At 37.6% G+C, this 25169-nt stretch overlaps 2 protein-coding genes across 2 annotated transcripts in view; one reads left to right on the top strand and one right to left on the bottom strand.

The window, feature by feature from the left end:
• ACAT1 (acetyl-CoA acetyltransferase 1) overlaps positions 1–11220 on the top strand; it is a 44156-nt gene extending 32936 nt beyond the window's left edge. Inside the window, exons 9-12 of the mRNA XM_036745297.1 lie at positions 2864–2977; positions 3879–3943; positions 6574–6731; positions 8864–11220. Of these exons, the coding sequence (XP_036601192.1) occupies positions 2864–2977; positions 3879–3943; positions 6574–6731; positions 8864–8984 (458 nt within the window). The 3' untranslated portion in view covers positions 8985–11220. The remainder of the gene's footprint in view (positions 1–2863; positions 2978–3878; positions 3944–6573; positions 6732–8863) is intronic.
• Positions 11221–11417: 197 nt separating this feature from the next.
• LOC118838088 (protein NPAT) overlaps positions 11418–25169 on the bottom strand; it is a 49394-nt gene continuing 35642 nt past the window's right edge. Inside the window, exons 14-18 of the mRNA XM_036745298.1 lie at positions 24236–24351; positions 24042–24150; positions 14478–14544; positions 13259–14396; positions 11418–12297 (exon numbers count right to left, since the gene is read on the bottom strand). Of these exons, the coding sequence (XP_036601193.1) occupies positions 12220–12297; positions 13259–14396; positions 14478–14544; positions 24042–24150; positions 24236–24351 (1508 nt within the window). The 3' untranslated portion in view covers positions 11418–12219. The remainder of the gene's footprint in view (positions 12298–13258; positions 14397–14477; positions 14545–24041; positions 24151–24235; positions 24352–25169) is intronic.

Here is a 25169-nt window from a genome sequence, read left to right as displayed (position 1 = left end):
ACTCCTGGATCTATTTTCCAGGTCAGTTGTTTTTTTCAATGAGATGTATTTTGCATTGTCGTCTATTTTTTAAAAAAAAATCTTTTTTTATTATTTCTTATTGTCTCATAGTCATTAGCTTCCACTTGCTCAATTCTAATTTTTAAGAAATTATTTTCTTCAGTGAGCTTTTGTACCTCCTTTTCTATTGAGCCAATTCTACTTTATAAGTTCTTCCCATCAGTGAATTTTTATATATCTTTTTACCATTTGGCCTATTCTGTTTTTTTAAGGTGTTATTTTCTTCAGTATTTTTTGTCTTTTTTCATGATTTTCTTGCATCTCTCTCATTTTTCTTCTCAATTTCTTCTCTACCTCTCTTGATTTTTAAAATCCCTTTTGAGCTCTTCCATGGTCTGAGACCAATTTTTCTTTGAGGCTTTGGATGTGTAGGAGTTATGACTTTGTTGTTCTTCTGAGTGTGTGTTTTGATCTTGTCACCACAGTAACTTTTTATAGTCAGAATTTTTTTTTCTGTTGCCTGCTCATTTTTCCAGCCTATTACTTGACTTTTAACTCTTTGCTAAAGTAGGGCTGTGCTTCTAGGGTGGAGGGCACACTGTCCCACACTTTAGGGGTTTTGGGCAGCTGTTTTCAGAGATACTTCTAGGGACTTGTAAGTTTTCATTTCTTCCAAGGTGGTATGATCTAAGGAGAGGTGTGTTTACTGCTCTTCTGGCCTGTGCTTTCATCTGTGAGCAACCACAAGCACTCTCTTTTGTCTTGGAACTGTGAAGAGAGACCCTGCTTCACTTTGGCCACAGGCTGTGGTGTGCTAGTGCTCCTCTTCGCCCTGGGACTGCCACCCACAACTACAGCCCAGATCTGAGTATGGGCAAAGCAACATAGTCATGTCCCCAGTGCCAGCAAAGAGACCCTTGTAATAATCTGACCAGTTGTTTGATCCCCCTTATGGTTTGTGGGCTGAGAGCTCCAGAAGCAGCAGCAGCAGCTGCCACTGCTTATTCAGTTACTTCCAAGGCTCACTCCTGGTTTGCTGTGGCCTGGGCTGCACTGGACTTCACTCCACTCTCACCCTGGTATGACAGATCTCTAAGTTATCTTGGGCTGGAAAATTGTATCATTCACTCCATCCTTTTGTGGGTTCTGCTGCTCTAGAATTTATTTTAGGGCATTATTTAAAGTTGTTCAGAGGGATTTCAGGGAGAGCTTAGCAAGTCCTTGCCATTTCTCTGCCGTCTTTGTTCCACCCTTCTGTTTTATGATTTAAGAGTTCATTTTCTTTTCCTGAATTATTCGGAAAGTATTATTGTGCCTTCAAATTCTAATTTATGGTCGATATCCATTAATAACATGTTAACACTTCTATGGCATTTGATTTTGAAATATTCATTTTGCGGAAAAGAATTAGTACTGCTTTTTGAACATCTGTTTTGTCCCTGTGGTTTTAGTAGTAGAAGATGAAATGCTTTCTTCTTAATCTGAATGCTGGTTTGCTTTATTTTTTGATGCCACTTTAGAGAAATTCACTGTCCGGAAATTTGTTCACTTCATTTTTTTATCTCGCCATCACATTTGGTTCCATTGGTTTGTCACAGGGGGAAGAATACCTCAAAATTAATCCTTTGAGGACAGCACAGTACTGTTGCTGTGGAAAAAGCTAACTTCTTGGTTTCAATTTCATTTGTCTCTGACATAGAGTTTTGGTAACCCCCTCTAGTAAACACTTATAGATAGTTTTTTTTTAATTACTAAGCATTTATTTTCTCCTCTGCCTCTGATGGAAAGAAAAAGAAGGAAAATCCTTGTAACAAATATGCTTAGTCAAGCAAAAGTAAATTCCACATTAGTCATGTACAAGAATATGTCTTATTCTTCATCTTGTATCCATCACCAGTCTGTCAGGAGGTGGGTAGCATTACTTCATCATCAGTTCTCATCATTGTTGGCTGTTGCATTGATCTAAGTTCTTAAGTCTTTCAAAGTCTGTCTTTACAGAGTTATTATTACATAAACAAAATTCTTCTGGTTCTGCTCATTTTACTCAGTTCACATGAGTTTTCCCAGGTTTATCTGAAGCCATCCCTCTCATTGTATCTAATGAGTAGACAGTCTTCATGAGTTGTTGTGGCTAGAAATACCATGTTGTGGCCATCCTTCTGGTCATAAGTCTTTGAACTTAGTCCTCTGATGATAGTTACAGTGTATTGCCTAGCCTATAACCAAGAACTTTCTAATTTAGTAGTACATTGGAGGTACCTGCACTCCTGGCATATAGCCTTTGAGAATCTAGGTCACTTCCATACCTCAGTGAGGCATCAGAGCAGGACTTGTCAACCGGCAATCACAACTTCACAGAACTTAGGTAAAAACTAGGTTTATTACACGAGGAATGAACACGTATGTTGAACCCAAAGAGTTCACAATCCATACAGAAGTTTGCATATTTATGACAGTACAACAAAGAGAAGAGGAGACACAAATCTTTACCTAAAGGGATATCATGGTCTGCTTATCTGCAAGGGTCCCAGCTGCACATGCAGTTTCTCAGCCTAGTTCAGACTGACTAGCACCTGTCTTGACTTCCAAAGACACACACAAGGAGTCTAGTCTGGGATGCAAACAATAAATTTTTGTTAGCCCAGGATGGGGCTTCATCCTTGACATAGTCAGGGTCTCCTGCATGCTCTGGGTCCAATGTTTCTGGAAAATATGGAAACTCAAAAAGACAAGTTCAGGGGACCTCTTAATATTCCTTAACCGACTTTAGAAGAGGAACTTAAGACTCTCTTGCTTTATTTATTTTGTCATGCATTGAAGAGTATACTGTGTTCCTTGACTTTATGTTCATTGTCACTTGCAGGTACAGTGACAGCTGCCAATGCCAGCACACTCAATGATGGAGCAGCTGCTGTGGTTCTGATGACAGCAGACGCAGCTAAGAGACTCAATGTTGAGCCACTGGCAAGAATAGCAGGTGAGAAATTTTATGAGTATGTTATCTCCATATAGCTGTGAACTGTTAGCAAGAAGTCATTAACCAAATCTTTAATGACCTCTATGAAATTGGTTTTATTGTTGGTAATGGGTTATAGTTTGAGTTAACTTATGTTATATCGAATTCATTGAGGAGAGATCAGGATGTAGACTTAGCAGATATGTTTTGGCATATCTGTGGAAATGGCTTGCTTTTTTGGCACTTCCCCAGCTACGTACTTACTAGCTTTGCTTTTCTCTTCCAATCCCCTTGTTCAGAAAAGCTACAGAATTCAATTCTGAGCCTATATCTCACATTATTTTGCTTTGTTTTCTTGAATAAGCCATTTTATCTCCTTTAAATCTCTAGAAATTATCCCCTTTTGTTTAATCTAGCTTGAAGATATTGCTGGTTCAGGTTGCATTTTGTGCTTCATCTTCTTGAAGTTCAATGTTAGACTTAGAACATTTAAAACCATAATTTTGTCACAATATCTTTCAATTCTGGATATTTAACATTGACCCCGTATGTGATATTTTGTATTCTTTTGCACTAAGTAGAAATAAACTTTAAAAATTTGATTTAGACTTGACTTTTTATTCTTTTGTATCAGATTTTTAACTTCACCTGTAGTATCTTTTGATTTTTAGTCCAGATGACACATCTAGTGACTTAGTTTTCTAAAGATTAGAATATAGTGTATTATAATATTTACTTTCCTAAATAATCACAATTTAGAGGAGTGTGCTGATTTACGTATTTTATAAAAGGTTGGCTCTTGTGAACCACTGATAGTAGTTATTGGATATATTGGATATATTACCCATTCTAGTGGGAAAGAAACTTATATTCAATGATAGAAGATGTATTATTTTTAAATCTTTATCTCTGACTTTTATAGCATTTGCAGATGCTGCTGTAGATCCTATTGATTTCCCAATTGCACCTGTTTATGCTGTATCAAAGGTAAGAGCATGGGAACATGAATACTACTTGAGTAATAGTTATGCTTTTGGCTTTAATGCCTTGCTACAATTATGCAGCAGTGACCCATTACATTGTGTGTTCCTTAATTTGCCTAGTGCCTACTTGTTCTGGTTATTTTAGAATTTCACACATGCATACATATGTGAAATAAATACATTACAACACCTCAATTTCTTCACCTATAAAGTAACTAGTTTTTTTTCTTTTTAATCCTTGTAAATTTTAAAGTTAAAAAAAATAAACTGAACTCTCCCTTCTATTTGGATTGCACCTTTGATAACTATTATTCTTTTTGGAGAGAGATTTGTTTCTGTTACTATAGGGATACCATTGCAAATTAATTCTTGGAAGTGATTTAAAGTCATCTGTCTTCACTGAGAGGCATTATGATGTAGTAGAACACAAAAAGAGCAGTTTTAAGACCTTTAGTCTTAAAATACTTTGAGTATAGGTGTTGCCAGAAGCTGTGTGACCTTGGGCAAATTGCTTTAATTTGTATGCTGTTTCTTAAAATATAAAATTAGCATAATAGCACTTGTGTGGATTAAGTGAGGTAATATGCCTGTAAGTTCTTCGTAAAATGTAAAGTGCTATATAAATGGAAGGCATTATTATTTACTTTATAGATTATGATCTTTTATATCTATAAGATCTGAAAATCAGTTGTTATGAATTATCTTGAAAATTTAAATTTCAGGTTCATTTCACCCTTCTGCTCAGCTTATTTATTTTTTTGGCTATTGCCTTTGGCCTTCAGGTAGTGTAGTATATTCCCAGGGAATGAAAATGAATTTGAATGTTAGCCTAAACCAGGCAGGTTACACCTTTTGCCTAAAGGATAGTACAGTGTATTCAAAATGGCAAGATATGGTGGGGAAGTTATTCAGTGATAGAAAAAATGAGGAAGAAAGCCCAGACAGGTTAGTTTCTTGGCCCAAAGTCATACACCTAGTATATGGAAGAATTGGGATTTGAGTTCATGCCCTCTCATACTAAATTCAATATAGGTAAGAACTCAGGAAATTCTTTTACAGGATCCCTGATTTCATTGATGAGGATCTTTATTTCACTGAAAGATCATATTCTTACTGTGTCTTACTTAGCTAAGCATGGTCATTTTAAGTTGTTTTGGCAAAAAAAAATTAACTCTGTAGTCCACCTAGTGATGAACTAATACAGACTTAGTAGAAGAGCAAGTAGGTAGCACTTTGGGGTAGAGCACTGGCCTTGGAGTCAGGAGGACCTGAGTTCAAATCCCGCCTCAGACATTTTACTAGCTGGGTAACCCTGGGCAAGTCCCTTAACCCTGATTGCCTCAAAAAAAAAAAAAGAAAAAAAAAGAAAGAAAACGAAGGACAAACTTACTAGAACTGGCTTTTAGCCAACAAATGTAATTTTATATATGCATATTTGAATTAAAAAAGGGACTGCATAGCTGAAAATGGTGGGATCCAGTGGTGGGATTCAAATGAATTAACAACCAGTTCTTCATCAACCAAGCCGAGGCACTGTACTTGCCATGATGCAGAGGGAGCAGGCCCTGCCCCTGCTAACAACCTGTTCACAGAGCTCAACCTAAAATTAGGTACTGTTTCTACCAAACCATTGCAAACCGTCTGAATCCCACCACTGAGGAAGTCCATCGCCAGGTTGCTACTTGAATCTTTTCTGGCTTGGAAAGTCCTTTCGAAGCTTGTGTCTTAGAGAGTGAGGTAGTCAAGTAGAACTTGTAGAGGGGGAAAATGATCCCCTTTCAAAAATAAATCTCAGACACATTTATTTACGTGGACATCTGACATAGTTTTCCTCTAGATTGTTATGTCTCTTGAAGTCGTATGAATGGCTCCAGGCGTTTCTTAACATTTGTGCAATTTCTCCACCTTCAGTTTGGAACTGTTTTCTAATTATCTTCCAATATATTCTCACTCTCAAGTGACTCCAGATTTCTGGGTTATGAAATTGTTTCAGCCTTTGCTTGTGCACTGGACTGTTAGGACTAGATCTAGGACACCTGCTTTATTGCCTACAGTTTTCTTTTACCTTTTGGAGCTAAGAAATGAATGTCTTCAGTTTGGTTTGGGCAAGGAGCTAAAAGACTCCTTTGGGTTGTAAATCCATAGAAATAATCAGAGTGAATTTTGGTTTCATTACAATTCTAGGAACTAAAATTATGATTTCTCCTTTGGATAATTATCATGTTCGTAAGCCATCACTTAGCAAGCTAGTTGCATATTGTTAAGACTTTTATTTTTTAAATTGGACTGGTGATTTCATTGTGATAGGGACCTTTTAGTAAGCAACTACCTTTCCCAATACAGTTGGGCACCTGCTACATATAGTGTCACAATATTGCTTGGAGCACTGATACATTAAGTAACTTGTTCATGGTCACACAGCCATTATGTGTCAGAGGCCACACTTGAACCCTCCCAGTCTTTGTGAAGCTGAGGCGAGCTTTATGGACTATACCATACTGCCTCTCAAAACTATTTTAGTAAACACAAGTTAGAGCAAAATATGCCTATTTAAAAACCCAAAGTTCAAATATGAATGCATAAATTAAGATCTTATGGCTTGCCAAATCATTTGAATTTATAATTTGTTTTCAGCTTCTTGAAAGATCAGGATTGAAAAAAGACGATATTGCAATGTGGGAAGTAAATGAAGCTTTTAGTGTAGTTGTATTAGCAAATATGAAGATGTTGGATATTGATCCCAAAAAAGTGAACATCAATGGAGGCGCTGTTTCTTTGGGACACCCAATTGGGTAGGTGAAATTGTTGTATAAAACACATTCTGTTGTATTTACTCTGCATATTCTTGGCTAGTTTCTGTGTTTCAGTGTTTCTAAAGTTTTATGCTAACCATTTGAGAGTGAAAATGCTAAAGCTGATGAAATTTAAGTGGATTTATATATTTGTGATTCCTTCTTTGCTAGTGGGGTTGAGAATATTTGCTATCAACAATGACTGAATAATGAGGATTTTGCTTCCTGAAAAGTATGGAGTGCCTAAATAAAATGAATAATGGTTGCCTTTGTACCATTGCATAGTAATTGTTATGTATGTGCAAAGTACAGGTTGGTCTTCCTAGCAAAAGGAAAGGTAAAAGGGCTTGAGGAACAGCGCTTCACTGTTTAGGTTATTAGGGAGAATTAAATGTTGTTTGGAAAGAAAAAAAAAACAGAAGAAATGCTTCAAAGCTATATAAAAACATGATGCTGAAGAGTCCAAAGGGAATCCTAATCTAACGCAAGAAGTTGTAGGTTGGAAGAATTTTGTCCACACCTCAATACAAATGTGCACAAATTTATCCTAGCATACTACAAAGGAGGAAAAGACCACTGAATGTTAGAGCTAAGTATTATGTAGCGTGAGGGTTGTATCCCCTGCCGTAAGAGAGTGATCTGGAATATCTGAGAAGGAAGCGGCTGCTTATACTTTGAAAAATGATTGTGAATACCCAAAAGTTGCATCAGGAGAGAGGCTATTAAAAAGGGAAGGAGTAAAGGAAGAAGGGATTAATTGGTGCTAGTTGGTGACTTTGCTAAAGAAGTGCTTATCTAATGTTAATAATAGGGAAGTCTTCTCTCTTACCAAGACACACATCCAGGATGTGACTGAGATATCCACTTAAATACCTGTTAAAGATGAGTGACCACTACCTGCTTCTGGTGATTCATTTGAGGAAAAATGATAGAACTTAGGAAGTTCTTCTAAGGATTGTGAAGTCATCAATTGATAAACATTCATTAAACTTCCATTATGAATAAGGAAGGCACTGTGCTTGTTACTAGGGTTATAGATACAAAAACCCAGTCCCTTCAAAGCACAGCTCAGGTGCCACTTCCTACATGATGCCTTCCCTGAATCTTTTAGTGCTCTTTCTCTTCTCAGATTACTATTTACTCCTTGTTTACTCATCTGAATTGTATTTCCACCTCCACCCCAGAATATAAATGCTTTAAATCAACCAGAATAATGATTTTATCTTACTCCAGTTTTTATTCATCTTTTGTTTTCATCACCAGAATTTCCCTGAGTACCTTCCCCTCACCTTAGTCTCTAAGCAAGCCATCCTGTGTAACAAATAGTATTTTTAAAAGCCAAAAATAAAGGAAAAAAAAACAGCAAATATATGCAATGTACATTTGTAGAACTCCCACTTCTGCAAAAGGGTGTGGTGGGACTGTATCTCATCTTTTTTTTAAGTCATGCTTGTTCTTTATAATTTTGCAACATTCACTTTTGAATTTTTTTGATGGTTGTTTTACTGTAATTTTTCTTGGCTCTGGATCAGTTCATGCAGCTTTCCATGTTTCTCAGTAGTTATCACATTCATAATTCAGCATAGTAATATTCTATTTATGTACCAGTTTGGCTTTTTCCCAATTGATGAGCATCTATTTTGTTTCTAATTCTTTGCTATCATAAAAAGTCCACCTATAAATATTTTGTTGCATATTCTTTCCTATACTTTCCTTGAGGCATAAGCCTAGTAGTAGAATTTCTGGGTCAACGGATATGGCTTTTTAGTCACTTTATTTGCAAAGGATTCTTGTTCAGGAATGGGTTTGGGTTACATGGTCTCTGAGGTTCTGTTGGTAGAGAAATGGAATTACTTTCCTTTATATTTTGAAACTGTTCTCATATACAACACATTCTTAGACTTATCTTTCCCCTTCTTTTTGGGTAACACAAAAATTACTAGAGTAACTTTATTCAGATGCATGGACACTTACCTGTCACTTACCCAAATAATAGCTTTTGTACCTTAGAAAATTCTAAAGTACGTGAATTATGGATATTAATATGTGAAATTAAAACTAAACTTCTGTGCTTTAGAAACATAATGCTATATAAGAAGAATGAAAATTTTTTTTCCCCTTTTAAATTCTAGGATGTCTGGAGCAAGAATTGTTGTTCACATGGCCCATGCCTTGAAGCAAGGAGAGTATGGTATTGCAGGTATTTGCAATGGAGGAGGTGGTGCTTCTGCAATACTAATCCAGAAGTTATAGAATAATGCAGCAAGTACCCTCACCTGTATTTGTGATCAGTCACCTGTATTTGTGATCAGAAGAGATCAATCAGTTAGTTAATAGTTAAGGGTGTGAAAAGGGACAACTTTTCTGGATGCTGCACAGTATCCATGTATAGCTTAAATAAACAGTTTTCTTGTCCTCAGATTTGGTAATCTTAAGACATTTTTAGCTAAAAAAGGAATCTCTAAAGCCTTTTCAATTTCGAGGAAGATGATCTTGGGCATGATTGTTGAACTGAAAAGTATTCAACTTTAAAATGGATTCATACTTTTCAAAATCCTGCAGTACCACAGTGGTGGGAGTATGGATGAGTGCCTTCCAAAAAGCCCGGAGTTTCTTTTTGGTAAAATAGATGTGAACTGACCTTTTTCTTAATTTTTTCACTATGTGACATATAATTATTAGTCTGTATCATTGATATACCTTTTGTAATTAATTTGATTAGAAATTAAATGTTTTTCAAGAAATTGGGCCAGAGCCAACAGTGTTTGACTAGAAAGTTGACAATTAATCCAGCCTACAATTTAATTCTCTTTGAGATCTACCTCTGTATTAAATACCATTCTTAAAGTCTTCTCTAAGCTAGACCTCAGGCAGCTAGAGTGCCAAGCCTGGAGTCAGGAAGATCTGTGTCAGACAATAGCTGTGTGACCCTGGGCAAGTCACTCAATCCTGTTTGCCTCATTTTCCTCATCTTTCAAAAGAGCTGGAGGAGGAAATGGCAAAACACTCCAGTATCTTTAAGAAATCCCCAAATGGGGCCATGAAGAGCTGGACAAGATTGAACAACAACAAAAAAGCCAGACATGGGCTGAGTTTCTTAAGTTGTTTCTTTGGCCTCTCATGCACCTGCTGCTACAGTGTAGGTGAATCCTAATGTGTCTTACTCATGATTTTTTATATACATTTCAAAGAACATACTCTAGTGGCTTTAACACTAAATAGATTCTTTAGTTATTATATGCAGTTAATAGATACAGGCTTGCACGTTTAAAACTCAGTAGGTCTGGGAAGATTTATGGTGGTTATTTGTCTTCACAGGTAGTATATAGCAGGTGTATAATCCTCATGAGCTAAGCCAGTGTTTCCCAAATATTAGTTTGTGGAGTACTGGCACTAAGCCATAGAATCTCTCATCAGATATCCTTATTTAAAAACTGATTCCTTTTCCTTACCTACTTCTGAGCTCATAAAAGCCAGCAGGGTAGAGATCTGGGAAAACTAGCAACTTTTGCCAGTTAGAAATAAGAGTTCTAATTTGTAAACAGCAGTCTGGATTCCACAACATTCAGGAGACTGCTGGCAAAATAAAGCTACAATGCATAACAGAATAAACACAGCATTACTTGGGCATGAGGATATTGCATCAAATGGTAAGAGGAAGTTAGAATAAACAGTATAATATGGGGTGTCCCAAAAGTTTTAGTGCAGTTTAAAGTATAAGATTTTTGGGACATCCTGTATTCTGAACTCTAGCAGGGTCAGTTTACAGAATGACTTAATCAACTTGTTATGCCTAAAAGCAGGTCATGAGCTTTGTCTCTACCATAAAGTCTGTTGCTTCCAGATAGAAATAAAAGCAGATGTTCAGAAGAAACCAGGTGTCAATAAATAAGTCAAACTTTTGAAAATTAACCAAAATATTTATTCAACCCTAACGGTAATGCAGTGTCAAGTAACAGAGCTTATATAAACAGTAACTGCATAATATTTAGTTCCTTAGGAATCTTCATATTACCACATCAAACAAATTTTTTACAACACAAAAGTCTGAAGTAAAATTTGAACATGACAAACCAATTAGTGCTAGTGAAACAACTTCAGCAAATGGTTACCAGATAGCGAAATAGGTTTTTATGGCTCAGTGTAGAACATACTTAAAGAAAGCTGCATTAATGTCAATATTGGACAACCCTGTAGGGGAAAAAAAATCTACATGGTTTAAGTTGAACCACAATAGGAAGCACTTTAGAGAATGCACTTTACATCAGTAATATCCAGGCACAATAGGTTATATGCTTAATTAAGATTTTGTTCTCAGGTAAAGGTTTAAATTGACCCTTAAATATGACAGGTTGTTATCACAAACGAGGAATATAGCTCTCTAATGCGTTCTCTATATAGCTAGGAAGGTATGGAGAGTTCATCATTGAACTGACCTGTAGATATCTACATATGTAGACACCTAACACTGAAATAGTTTAAGGAAAAAGAGGAAAAAAAATAAAACTGTATCTACAGATTTTGGAAAACAATATTGAAATGGATGTGGTTCTGTAAGATAAATGCTACAAAATAAATCTCAACACACAAGCTCTCAATATTGGATATAAGATTTAAATAAATGAGATTTGGCCACTAGATTGAAGACTTTTCTGAATTAGTGCAATTTTTAAAAAGCCCCAGTATTGGGGGGGGGGTCGGGAGGGGGAATATGTACATTTTGGGGAACTTTCAACTACAAAAGCAAACTTTATATGGCTCAATAGTCTAACCATTTAAGGTTTTGTAAAAATCCCTACACACAACAGATCAAAACACTAAATATCTTATAAAATTCTCCCTCTCTAACTAAGAGACCAGAATGACACCCATAAGGGATATTTAAAGCTCTTGTTTCTCCCTGTTTTTTTTTTAATTATTTAAAAAAATAATCAGGAACACAACCTTTAAAGTGATAACAAGGAGGGGTAGAGGAAACACTTTAAAAAAAACCCCATAAACCTATCAAACTCTTATTCTAAGGCCTTACCTATAATTTGTTTAATGGCTAAGTCTTAGAAATGTCTTGTTAGACTGACTATAAACAATTACTTTTTTTCCCAAAGAATTAAATGAAACTATTCTAAAGGACAAATCTGTGAATTGGAAATTGGTTGGTAATCAAAAAACAAAAAACCAAACCAAACCAGGCTTTTCAGAACATTTAGTTAATTGAAATTCAATTTCAATACACTTTACACAGTATTTACAATATGCAACTGTTGTAGCTGTACAGTTTTGCAGATTAATGGCTTTATACTTCTGCAAGTGCTTTTTCCAAAATAAAAATATACTAAATCAAGTCTATGTACAAACTAGCAAGCTGCTTTAGAAACAGCATGATATAGCTGTAAAGTGTAACTTCAGTGCACTGAAAGTGCAGTTCATGCTCTCAGATTTTTCCTACTCATAGTAATAAATTGCTAATGTTCTTAATAATTTAGAACTCTTATTCGTCATAATGCAAAGACAACAAAAACTTGTCCACATCCATTCCAGCAGGAAATGAATTAGGTAGCTTCTTTTTCTGTTGAGAGAAGAAAAATATGTTAACTAACATCAGATTCACATAACCACAATGAGTCTCAGCCTTCCTCTTCAGTGTCCTATGTTTAAATGCCTTTTTTCCAAATGTCAGAAAAATGCTAAATTACTTTAGATAAGCAGTTTTATAGTTATATAAAAATAAATACAAGTTTATAATTATTTTATATAAAGATTTCATATAGTAATAAATGTATATAATTTTTTGAATTCTAAATGAACTCATCCTAATGATAATAATCATTACCTGTGTGACTTCCTTGCCTGTAAAATGGGGATAATATTCCCTGTATTATCTAATTCAAAGGGCAGTTGTGAGGAAAACAGAAAGCACTTTTTAACAATTACAATGGTAACCACTACTTTCTCTATATTATTAGGAATGATTCCCTGTGTATATAATCTTAACTTTTTAAAAACACTCAAGATTTGAATTTAAAAAATAGCATGAAAACATTTCTCACAAAGCATTTTTTAAAAGTTGTTATCACTGTTGCTGACCCATATGATTTAGGAAAATTGGATACAAAATAATAAATAAAAATAAAATTGGAAATACCATCTGTGCACCTCCTTTCTAGTACATTGAAGGGCTAAAATGTTTTAGATAAATGGATATTTGAAAGAAGTAATGTGCCACTTTTTTGGGGAAATACATATAGGACAATTTACAGGGACAGCACACAGTAAGTTATCAATTGGATAAATGAACAAATGGATATGGAAGTCAAGATTATAAGGTGTCAGAAAACTTAAGTCTTAATCCTAGTTCTACTTACAGTAACACATTTGATTAATGTAGAAGGTATTATGTGCAGTTAGTATGTAATTATTAAGATAATGATCAGCTAGATGAATGGACATCAGTAAAGCAATGGAAAACTATTTAATTTGCATCTCAAAGAAAACAAAATAATAAACTTTTAAAAAGCTTTCAGACTTGCCTTAATTTTTTTCTTTTTTACTGGCACCGTTGAATTTGGAAGATTTTTACTGGAAGAACGGGCAGTTCGGTCACACTCATCTAAATCTTCTAGTTTCCTTTTTTTGGTGGTGCTCCTTGAAGATCTAAATTGCTGTGTATTATCTTTGAGAGGTTTTGAAGTAGTCCTTGAGATAGCAGCACGCGAGAGAATCATTAAAGTATGAGCTGCCATGTTTACACTATTTTCACTCCCTGTTTCACTGGCAGGGCTACAGGCTGGTAAATCTGGAGTGGCAGGAGGGACCATTCCCTTGGGAGTGCCACTCTCATCACTGTAACGTCTGTTGGTGGGAGTCTGGATGCTGTCACAGGGTTCTTCTCTATGTTTCTCCCCAGTTCCTGATCCTGGTGTCCGAGGCACAGGTAAATCCCCAGTACTGGGGAGTCTGTTTGCTGGGCTGTGCCAATGAAGGTCATGTAATTTTTCTACACTGTTTTTAGTTAGAGGGCTGGCAGATTTATTAGTCTGTTCTCGTTTTAGCTCCTTTGAAGCTGTCCCTGTTGAAACAGTGTTTTTAGTGTTTGAAGATGGCCCCTGTTTTTTAGTCAGTTCTTGAACTGAAGCAGTAGTTTTCTCATTCCATAGAGGACTGTTCTGATGCCCATTTGATAATTTGATGGCTTCCTGATTCTTCTGCCTTTCCACATCCCTTTGTAGCTCATTCTCCTTATTAGCTGTTGCTTTATGAAAAGAATCAAGAACCAGGCCAGCCAGTGAGGTCTTTTTTTCAGGTTGTGTTTCTTTCACAGATGTATTTCTACTGCTGGCAATTTCTGACTGTGATAAAATCTTAGGCCCAGAAGGTTTCTCCCTCTCTTTTTTGACATTAAAAGAGGATTTTACAGTGGAGGATGACACAGTGGGAGGGTCCACGGTAACAAAGGGAATGTCATTCCTTTCTTTGTTTTGAGACAGTGTTTTGTTGTTAGACCCTTGGATGTTGACTCCAGGAGAAGTATCAAAGCAGAGCACACGCCTGTGACTTTCATGTGGTTTGCCAGTAGCCACCACTGTGCTCTCTGTTGAAAGGGAAACTGTGGTATCTTCTAATTTCTTCCCAAGATCTGTAGCCAGATTCTTTTCAGGAATTAGAGTTCTGTAAAAAAGGAAAAATATTTCAGCAACAAAATGCTACCATTTAAATAACACAAATATAGAAGAAAACATTTGTGCTCACCTATGTGTATGAAAACCAATTGGATGGCTTAAAGAATCTCCCAAGCTGGCTGTCAACTTTCCTGGAACTATTAAAATACAAACAATTAAAGACAGAAAACATCCTTTGGAGAAATTATACCCACCTGTAAGAGAAGAGATTGGTGATATACAACTGAAATATTTTCTACATATTATTGGCATAGAGTTTTCTGAAGAAACAAACACATGCACAGACTACTTTGAAACTAGAAGTCTACTGACTGAAGAAAACTTTACCCTCTAGCTTTAAATTCTCAAACCCACTTAAGACCAAGTCCAGTGACCTTGGGAAAGTTCTCTTGTGATAAACTTGAATACATGATTAAATGAAAAGTCAAAGTAAACACACTGCTCTGGGCAGGAGAGGTGTTTATTTTTAAAAGTGTGTATTTAATCTTAAATACTATTTGCTAATAAAAAAATTGTTAATGCCTTGATAAAGTGAATTCTGTTAACCTAGACATCTCTTCTCCTACCAGGCCTGCTTAGCACCATAAATAAAGCAAGAGACACATACTAAATGTAAATACATTGGACTTATTTTAATTATATGTTAAGTATTTACTCATTAATTTGCTAAGAAATAGCAAATTATGTAGATTAAGAAATATTTAAATATTAAATAAAATTAAATATTAAATATAAAGCAAAAGACATTATATATATTGTGTAGTTTGGTTTCAGGTACTGAATCAATAAAATATTAGGTACTAGATTTGAAGTGGGAGTCCATGGTTTTGATTACTAGCTTTCCTACTTATTATCTATATAATTTTGCCCAAGTCAATTAACTTCTCTAGGCCTCAGCTTCCTCATCTATAAATAAAGGGACTGGACTAGATTACCCCTTATGTATCTTCCAGCTCTAAATCTATGATCTTATAGTAAAAGCCTTAGGATATGCCATGTGTGAAAGGTGGCTTGCAGGGCCAGAAAATGCAGTCAAGTGAAGGGATTTGGAAATTATGTGGGAAAAGTATTAGGGATTGGGAGTTGGGACATTTATAAAGGTGCAGGGGACTGGCATTTATTAATGGGAGAGAGAAAGGACTGGAAAAAGGAGAAATGAGGGGCGGAGCCAAGATGGCGGCTGGTAAGCAGGGAATAGCGTGAGCTCAGTACCGAGTCCTTCCAAGAACCTATAAAAAATGGCTCTGAACCAATTCTAGAACGGCAGAACCCACAAAACAGCAGAGGGAAGCAGGGCTCCAGCCCAAGACAGCCTGGATGGTCTCTGGGTGAGGTCTATCCCACATGGAGCTGGGAGCTGGGAACAGAGTGGAGCAGAGCCCAGCCTGAGCGGCGTGGACCAACAAACAAAAAAACAAGACCAGCAACCGGGCAGAGCATGCCCTAGAGTGCCCTGAATCAGTGAGCTGCAGCAGTTACGAGACTTCTCAACCCACAAACACCAAAGACTGCGGAGGTTAGTGGGAAAAGCTGTGGGAGTGGAAGGAGTTTGCGGTTCGGCTTCCAGCCCGGGGGGCAGCTACGGCGGTTGCTGCTTCCCGCTCCAGGCCCACCTGGTGGGAGGAATTAAGTGGCGGATCAGAGCAGGGGTGCACAGCCTGCTGAAGATCTAAGCCCAGTTCGGGTTGGGGGTTCTTGGGGAAGGAGCAGTGCTGGTGCGGCAGAGCTGGCGCATCCCCCCCAAACGTGGAACATAGAACTCTGTAGTCCACAAGCAGTCATACCCCACTGAAAAACTCAAAGGTCAAGTTAGTTGGCTGGGATTATGGCCAGGCAGCGAAAACGCACCAAGATTCAGTCTCAGACTCTGCATTCTTTCTTTGCTGACAAAGAAGACCAAAACATACAGACAGAAGAAATTAATAAAGTCAAAGAGCCTACAACAGAAACCTCCAAGAAAAACATGAACTGGTCCCAGGCCATGGAAGAGCTCAAAAAGGATTTGGAAAAGCAAGTTAGAGAAGTAGAGGAAAAATTGGGAAGAGAAATGAGAAGGATGCGAGAAAACCATGAAAAACAAGTCAATGACTTGCTAAAGGAGACCCAAAAAAATACTGAAAAATACACTGAAGAAAACAACACCTTAAAAAACAGACTAACTCAAATGGCAAAAGAGTTCCAAAAAGCCAATGAGGAGAAGAATACCTTGAAAGGCAGAATTAGCCAAATGGAAAAGGAGATACAAAAGACCACTGAAGAAAATACTACTTTAAAAATTAGATTGGAGCAAGTGGAAGCTAGTGACTTTATGGGAAATCAGGATATTATAAAACAGAACCAGAGGAATGAAAAAATGGAAGACAATGTCAAATATCTCATTGGAAAAACCACTGACCTGGAAAACAGATCCAGGAGAGATAATTTAAAAATTATTGGACTACCTGAAAGCCACGATCAAAAAAAGGGCCTAGATATAATCTTTCAAGAAATTATCAAGGAGAACTGCCCTGATATTCTAGAGCCACAGGGCAAAATAGAAATTGAAAGAATCCATCGATTGCCTCCTCAAGTATATCCAAAAAAGAAATCTCCCAGGAATATTGTCGCCAAATTCCAGAGCTCCCAGATCAAGGAGAAAATACTGCAAGCAGCCAGAAAGAAACAATTTGAGTATTGTGGAAACCCAATCAGAATAACCCAAGATCTGGCAGCCTCTACATTAAGAGATCGAAGGGCTTGGAATACGATATTCCGGAGGTCAATGGAGCTAGGATTAAAACCTAGAATCACCTACCCAGCAAAAATGAGTATCATGCTCCAAGGCAAAATATGGATTTTCAATAAAATAGAGGACTTTCAAGCTTTCTCAGTGAAAAGACCAGAACTGAATAGAAAATTTGACTTTCAAACACAAGAATCAAGAGAAGCATGAAAAGGTAATCAAGAAAAAGAAATTGCAAGAAACTTACTAAAGGTGAACTGTTTTGTTGACATTCCTACATGGAAAGATGACGAGTATGATTCATGAGACCTCAGTATTAGGGTAGCTGAAGGGAATATGCATACATATATGTTTATTTATATATATATATGGGTGAATGTGTATGTATGTATATATCTATGTGTGTGTGTATATATATGTACACACACACACACACATATATATATAGAGAGAGAGAGAGGGAGAGAGAGAGAGGGAGAGAGAGAGGACACAGGGTGAGTTGAAGATGAAGGGAAGATATCTAAAAGAAATAAAATCAAATTAAGGGATGAGAGAGGAACATACTGAGAGAGGGAGATAAGGAGAGGTAGAATGGGGTGGATTATCTCGCATAAAGGAGACAAGAGCAAGCAGTTCTGTAGGAGGAGGGGAGAGGGCAGGTGAGGGGGGAATGAATGAATCTTGCTCTCATCAGATTTGGCCTAAGGAGGGAATACCATACATACCCAATTGGGAATCTTACCCCACAGGAAAGAAGAGGGAAGAAGATAAAAATAAATGGGGGGGATGATGGAGGGGAGGGCTGATGGGGGTGGAGGTAGTCAAAAACAAACACTTTCGAAAGGGGACAGGGTCAAGGGAGAAAATTCAATAAAGGGTAATGGGGTGGGAAGGAGCAAAATATAGTTAGTCTTTCACAACATGAGTATTGTGGAAGGGTTATACATAATGATACACATGTGGCCTATGTTGAATTGCTTGACTTCTTAGGGAGGGTGGGTGGGAAGGGAAGAGGGGAGAGAATTTGGAACTCAAAGTTTTAAAAACAGATGTTCAAAAACAAACAAAAATGTTTTTGCATGCAACTAGAAAATGAGATACACGGACAGAAATTTATCTTGCCCTACAAGAAAGGAAGGGAAAAGGGGATAAAAAGGGAGTGGGGTGACAGAGGAGAGGGCTGACTGGGGAACAGGGCAACCAGAATATACACCATCTTGGAGTGGGTGGGAAGGTAGAAATGGGGAGAAAATTTGTAATTCAAACTATTGTGAAAATCAATGCTGAAAACTAAATGTGTTAAATAAATTTTAAAAAAAATTAAAAAAAAAAGAAAAAAGGAGAAATGATAAAGGTAAGATACATTAAGAATGGGGCACAAGGGACAGATACACACCATAGAAAAGAAGTACCAATGTAACTGAGCTAGTTATGAAACCAAAGTTAACAAGATTCTACAATAGATTAACTAATGGATTCGAAGTATTAAGAAAATAAAGTAGTGGCTTTCATTTTTGTCAACTCAGATTTTTGTCAACTCAGAAGTAGTACTTGCTTCTGAGGCAGAGTATGGTCCAAGTGTGAATTGTCATGGGATAAAGTTTGTGAGTTCATTCTTTCACAGGGAACTAGGTATTTATTAACTGAAGAACATGGAGAGAGCTTCCTTCTATTTCTGTCTGCTGTATCTGCCCACAGCTTCCCAGTGTTTCAGATATAAACTATGGAAGCCATCTAGTACCAATGCTGGGCTCAGACCCTGGAGGACTGGGCCCTTCTGTATCCCATATCTGGCAAACTCTCACTTTCTGTTTCCCTTTCTGGTGATGCATTACTCTAAACTCTCATCTTTATTTATCTTAGTCTGCTCCTCATCAGCCCAGATGATTACTTCCCTGCCCATTATTTCCACTCTTCCTCTTAAGGAGAAATACCTTTTGCTCATGACTGCCATTCCTGACTATCCTTCTGCTATCATCACTTGCATTATCTCCTCTATTGAGGGCTGTTCTATACATTTACATCTCTTGGTGTAGATTTAAAAAAAAAAAAAGTCTAAAACTGTCATTCACCTTTTTAAGAAGATCAATAACTACACCTATAAATAGCCTTCTATCACCACTCTCATACTGAGACCTCAATATACATGCGTTTGTCCCCTCCAGCACTGACTTCCCTTCGTTGACCTCAGCTTCCATGACCCACATATTCACTCTCCCTCACCTCCCTACAGGGATAGTCATAGCTTAGATTTCACCATTACTCATAACTACTATCTTCAAGGTCCTGAATCCTTCAGTTCTCCTCTCTGATCATATCCATCTTTCCATGTCTCCCTCTGCCATGACTAGTCTTCCCAGGCTACCACCTCATGCACCCCTACTCTGATCTCAGTCCAACTTTCACACTTATCTCCTCAAACCTTCCCATATTTCTTCCCTTTTACTGTTGAGGGTACTATCATCCTCCCCATCACCCAGGTTTAAAAACTAGGTATAATCCTCAACTCCTCATTCTCACCCACCCACGTTAGTCTGCAGTCAAGTTTCGTCAATTTTACCCTTGTAATATCTAAATATGCCCCCTCCTCTCCTCTGACATTGACACCACCATGGTGCAGGCCCTCATCACCTCAAGCCTGGAAGACTGCCAAGAGCTTTTCACTTAGTCTCCCTTGCCTCAAGTCCCTTCCCCTTCAAGTCTTGTTTGGCGTTCAAAGCTCTTCATAACTTCATCTCTTTCTACCTTTCCAATATTCTTATACTTTATCCATCCCTTACTCCCCTGCTCTCTTCCACATCCTGTGATCCAGTGACACTGGCCTCCTTGCTGTTTCTCAAACAAGATACTCCATCTCCTAACTCAGTGCATTTCACTGGCCATCCCCCATTCTTGGAATGCTTTCCCTCATCTCTGCCTCCTGGCTTCCTTCAAGCCTCAGATAAAATCCCACCTTCTTATAAAAGGCAGAATCCCCCTTATTGCAAGTTTCCCTCTGAGGGAATTTATCTTGTCTATATCTTGTTTGTACATAGCTGTTTGCATGTTGTCTCCCCAATTAGACTGCGAGGTCCTTGAGAGTAGGGCTTGTTTTCTGCCTTTCTATTTCTAGTACATAGCAGAGTGCCTAGCACATAGTAGGTACTTAATATTTGTTCTTTGACGGATAACCTAATGGCTGACCAGTTCAACTATAGTTTGGAATCCCTTGTTCCCTTGTCCAATTACTGCCAAAACCACACCCCAATCATTGGGTTAGGGGATGATACCTACCACTCTGCACTCCTATTCAAATGCTGTAGAAAGCTACTAGAGAAATTGGTACACTGAAATGACCCACAAATATTAGTTAATCACAACTAGGCCTCAATGTTGCATGGCAAACCCTTTTTATTTTCCCCTCGCTGACTCTCTATTCATAGAGCTGGGATTCCAAATGTTCTCTCCTCAAGGCCTTTACACACTCCCACCTGCTTTACTGAGAAAATGGAAGTCACAGGCCATGTGTGAGCTTTTTCCTTATTCAATCTGAAAATTCTTCTACAGCATTTTCCCCTTTCTTTTTTTGAATTCTGAGAAAGAAGCTCTTCTTGCTAAAGCCAGCTACTCTAATTCACACACCAGATCCTAATTCCTCTTTTGGGAGCTTTCCCCCTTGCACCAGCAATTTCTCCTTACTTATGAGGCAGCTAGTGGTGCGCCACAGTGTATTGGGCCTAGAGTCAAGAAGACCTGAGTTTAAATCTGGCCTTACTAGCTGTGTGACTCTGGACAAGTAATTTTACGCCTGTTTGCCTCAGTTTCCTCCTCTGTAAAATGGGGATAACCTCTTAGAGTCGTTGTGAGGGCAAAGTGAGATAATATTTGTAAAGTGCTTGGCATAGTGCCTGACACACAGAAGGTGCTATCTAAGGGCTTATTGCTTTCCCTTCTCCACTAATTCCTTCTTTTATCATCTCTACCAACATGCCCAGGATTCCCTCATCCTTAAAAAATCTTAACTTGATCCTTCCATCTCCATCTCAAGCTATCATCCTATTTCTCTTTTTCCTTTCATAGCCAAAATCTCACTGCAACTTTTGACAATGTTAACCTCTTCCTGGTTATTGCTTTCTTCTTGTCTGATCACTCCTTCTTACCTTCCATCACTGACCTCCCTTCCACTAAATATAAGTACTCTGTGAAACTGGTGAGAGCCTTCTTCTCTCTCAGCTCCCATAGTGACCCAATTGTCACTTCTATGCAGACAACTCCTAACATCCAATCCCAATCTCCTCAACTCCAGGCCTACATTGCCAACTACTGAATTTCTCTACTTGGATGTCCTATCTGTACCTCAAGCTTCCCATGTCCAAAGCAAAACTCATCATCTCTCTTCCCCCAACCCCCTTTAATCTATCCCTTCTCTAAACTTTTGTATATCTGTTGAAGATATTACCATCCTCCCAGTCATCCAATGGCAACCTTAGAGTCATCTTCAACTCCTCTCACTACCAAATCCCCATCTCCCCTATCCAACCAAAGTGCAAAGTTTTTGTCTGTTCTAACTCCACTATGGCTTTCATGTCCATCTCCTCTTCATTCAAAAAATCAACAGTTTGACTTCAGGTCAATAAAGTAGTAAGAGTACTGGTTTTGAAGTATGGCCATTACCCTAGCTCAGGCACTTCTCACCTGAACTACTTTAATAGCTCTTTGCCTTCTAGTTTCTTTGCTATCCAATCTCTATATCACAGAGCTGCTGAAAATCATCAAAAAGCACCAAAAGCATCAAAGTTTTAACCATGTCACCCACCTATTAAAAACCTTCAGTGGTTCTCTTGCCTCTAAGACAAAATACATACTCGCTTCCCATATCTTGGCTTCCACCTCTCATTACAGGCTTGTTTTATATTACTTCTTTTCAAACATCCTACATTTAAGCAAAGCTGGCCTACAAGCTAGTCTACAAACTTGGCATTCTATCTTCCTCCACTACATACTTTTTTTTTACAGGCCATGACTCATGCTTGAAATTCACTGTCTACCTTTATCTGTTGGAATCCTTAGTTTCCTTCAAGACTTAGCCCAGGAGCCACCTTTCTTTATCTCCTACACTGTTAATGCTTTCTTGATCCTTAAGTTACTTGGCATTTACTTATGTGTGTATATGTTGGATCCCACTTGTAGAACTTAAGCTCCTCAGGGTCAAGGAATATTTTTTTCCTGTCTCTGTATCCCCAACACCTAAAACAGTGGTTTGTACATAACAGGTGCTTAATGTTTGTTGAATTTAACTGAATTAATCACTAGGAGCTAAGGTTCAATGAGAACAAGTCATGCCAAGTAATGTGGACTAACGACTGGGGATCAATTTTGACAGGTTCAGTTCAACATTTCCATCAATCCCTTGGAATGATAATAGATGGCTTATTTCCAGGTTGTAGATGACAAAGCTGCAAGGGTCAGTTAGACAAAAACTATATAACACCAAATTTAGAAAGAAAATAGCTGTACAAAATACAGCATGGAGGAGACCTAGCTTAATAGCTATGACCACAGTGAAAAAGATTAGTTGACTGAAAGTTCAATGAGTCAGTCTGATGCCACTCCCTAAAAAGCTAATGCAACTTTAGGCTTAACAGATGTATAGTATAAATCAAGGGATGGTATGATTCTGTAATCCGCATTGTGCTGACAGCATTTTATATAAGACATTGATAAGATAAACTGGACTTTGTGTCCAGGAGGGCATTTAGATGGCATATTTCATATGAGGGATGTTTGAAGGCACTGGAGATGCTTGTACTGGTCAATTTTTTTTTTCTAATTTGGGGTGTGTGTTTTGTATTCCATATTTGTCAAGTACCTACTTTCTCCAAAGCACGATGCTAGGGAAAGTTAGATAAGATTTTTTTTTTTCTAATTTGGGGTGTGTGTTTTGTATTCGATATTTGTCAAGTACCTACTTTCTCCAAAGCACGATGCTAGGGAAAGTTAGATAAGATTTTTTTTTTTCTAATTTGGGGTGTGTGTTTTGTATTCGATATTTGTCAAGTACCTACTTTCTCTAAAGCACGATGCTAGGGAAAGTTAGATAAGATAAGGTCATCATCCGTAAGGTGCTTATAGTCCAATAGGGAGAGAAGACACAAATGCTGTACAAAATATGTACAAAATATGGTGAATAGTTTGGTTGGAGAATGGTGTAGATGAATGGGAGAAGGATAAGGTGAGGCTGGAGAAGTTAAGTAATACTGATTGGAAAAGGGCAAAAGAAGGCTCAAACTTTACTCAACATATAAGACAGAACTACTAAAGAGTTGAGAAAGGTACTTCTATGCCTTAGGAAGATTAGTCTGTAATATTAAAGAGGGAAGTGAGTAGCGGAAAAAGTAGTGGCAAGAAGACTTAGAAGGCTAAGAAACAATCCAGGTGGGTGGTAATAAAGGTGTGTATTAGGGAAGTGGCAGCGGGAGATGAAAGGAAGAGACTGAAGAGAGATATTATGGAAGTGGAATTGAAAAGAATTAGTAACAAATTGGAAATGAGAGGTTAAGGAAAGAGAAGTCAGATAACATCAAGATACTGAGCAAGGGAAACTGGATGGAATGGCAGTTGTGATGGCCACTTTGAAATACTTGAAAAGACAATCACACAGAAGAGGCATTAGATATTTAGAACTAAAGGATCTAAGTTATAGGGAGATACAGAAGAGTTTTATAATAGCAGGACTGTTCAAAAAACAATGGGCTGTCTTCTGAGGTAAGAGCTCCAAGTATTCAAAATATTTAGGAGTAGGTGGTGATCTCTAACGGTCCCCTTCTATTAGAAGATTCAAAAAGGATTCTTGGCAGAAAAAAGAGAGTTGCTGCAAACAAGGAAACGCAAAGAATATAAAGCTGACATTACCTAGTCAACTTAAAAATGTACCTGTACTAGGCTTGTTTCTTGTTCCCTGGACCTTTTGAGATTTTGGAGGAACGGGGAGTTTAGGAACACTTCTGTTGCAGACAGGTGCTGCTAAAGGCATATGCAGGACCTGGATGGGAAAAAAATTCACATTAAAGTATGCTTGAAACTTTTCACCCCTCCATTTTTAACCCACATCAAACCAGAAACGTTACCTGTCTGGGAGGGGCTGGAAAAGTATTTCCATTTTGCCCTACTACTGATACAGGAATCATTCCTACCATTCCCTGGAGCACAGGCTGAACTGGAGAGGCAATTATGATGGCAGATCCTAAAATTAAAAATAATGAAGTTTTTTACTTATAATAAATAATCTTAACACTCTGCAATCGATTCTATAAAATTATACTTTCTTCCTTCATCTTCATTTTCTCTTGGAAATAACCCAGAATAACTGTTAACTCAGTAGTAATGGCAAGAGTGGACACAAGAGGTACAAAATGAATATTTTCCTGTCTCCTTTCTTAACATTTTGAAAATCTGACTTTATTGGTGGGATACTCTCCACTGCAGTCCCTCTAATGGTCTTCATGAGTATTTGTAGCTGAAAAAATTTATAACTTGGGCAACTTTTCAGTGATGAACTTTTTTGAATTTTGCTAGACTTGTTCTTGGATATTTCAAGGCTCCTAACTGAAACCTTTCCAGATCAGTAGGACATGAAAGAGTGTGTACTTTGCTGACATAGGCTTTAAGAACCCACATTCGTCTTCATGTCAAATTAAGACATCTTTATAGAACTTAAAGTAGTTTTTGTATTGCTTTCAACCATCCTAAATGCCATAGCAACTATCTTAACTAAATAAGATTTTAGAAATGGAGGATCAAATCACAACAATCCTCTTGAATGAGGTAAGTATAAAATACATTTTTATTTATCTAGGTAGGTTATCACAGTTGGTTTTGAACATGGTGCTTACAAAGTTAAGTCACAAGACTTACCTGTGATTCACCTGTACCTGGTGAAATCAAACCATTGCTACCACCATACCTCAGACTCTGATGGAGGTAGGCCCCTAACCCCTAGAGCCCGAGTAATAGCAGTGACACCCAGATCACCGGCCTTCCTTTTGGCCCGGCCCCAATAGA

The sequence above is a fragment of the Trichosurus vulpecula genome, chromosome 2 (assembly GCF_011100635.1).
Source record: "Trichosurus vulpecula isolate mTriVul1 chromosome 2, mTriVul1.pri, whole genome shotgun sequence".
Lineage (NCBI taxonomy): Eukaryota > Metazoa > Chordata > Mammalia > Diprotodontia > Phalangeridae > Trichosurus > Trichosurus vulpecula.
This window is presented reverse-complemented; position numbering and strand designations above follow the sequence as displayed.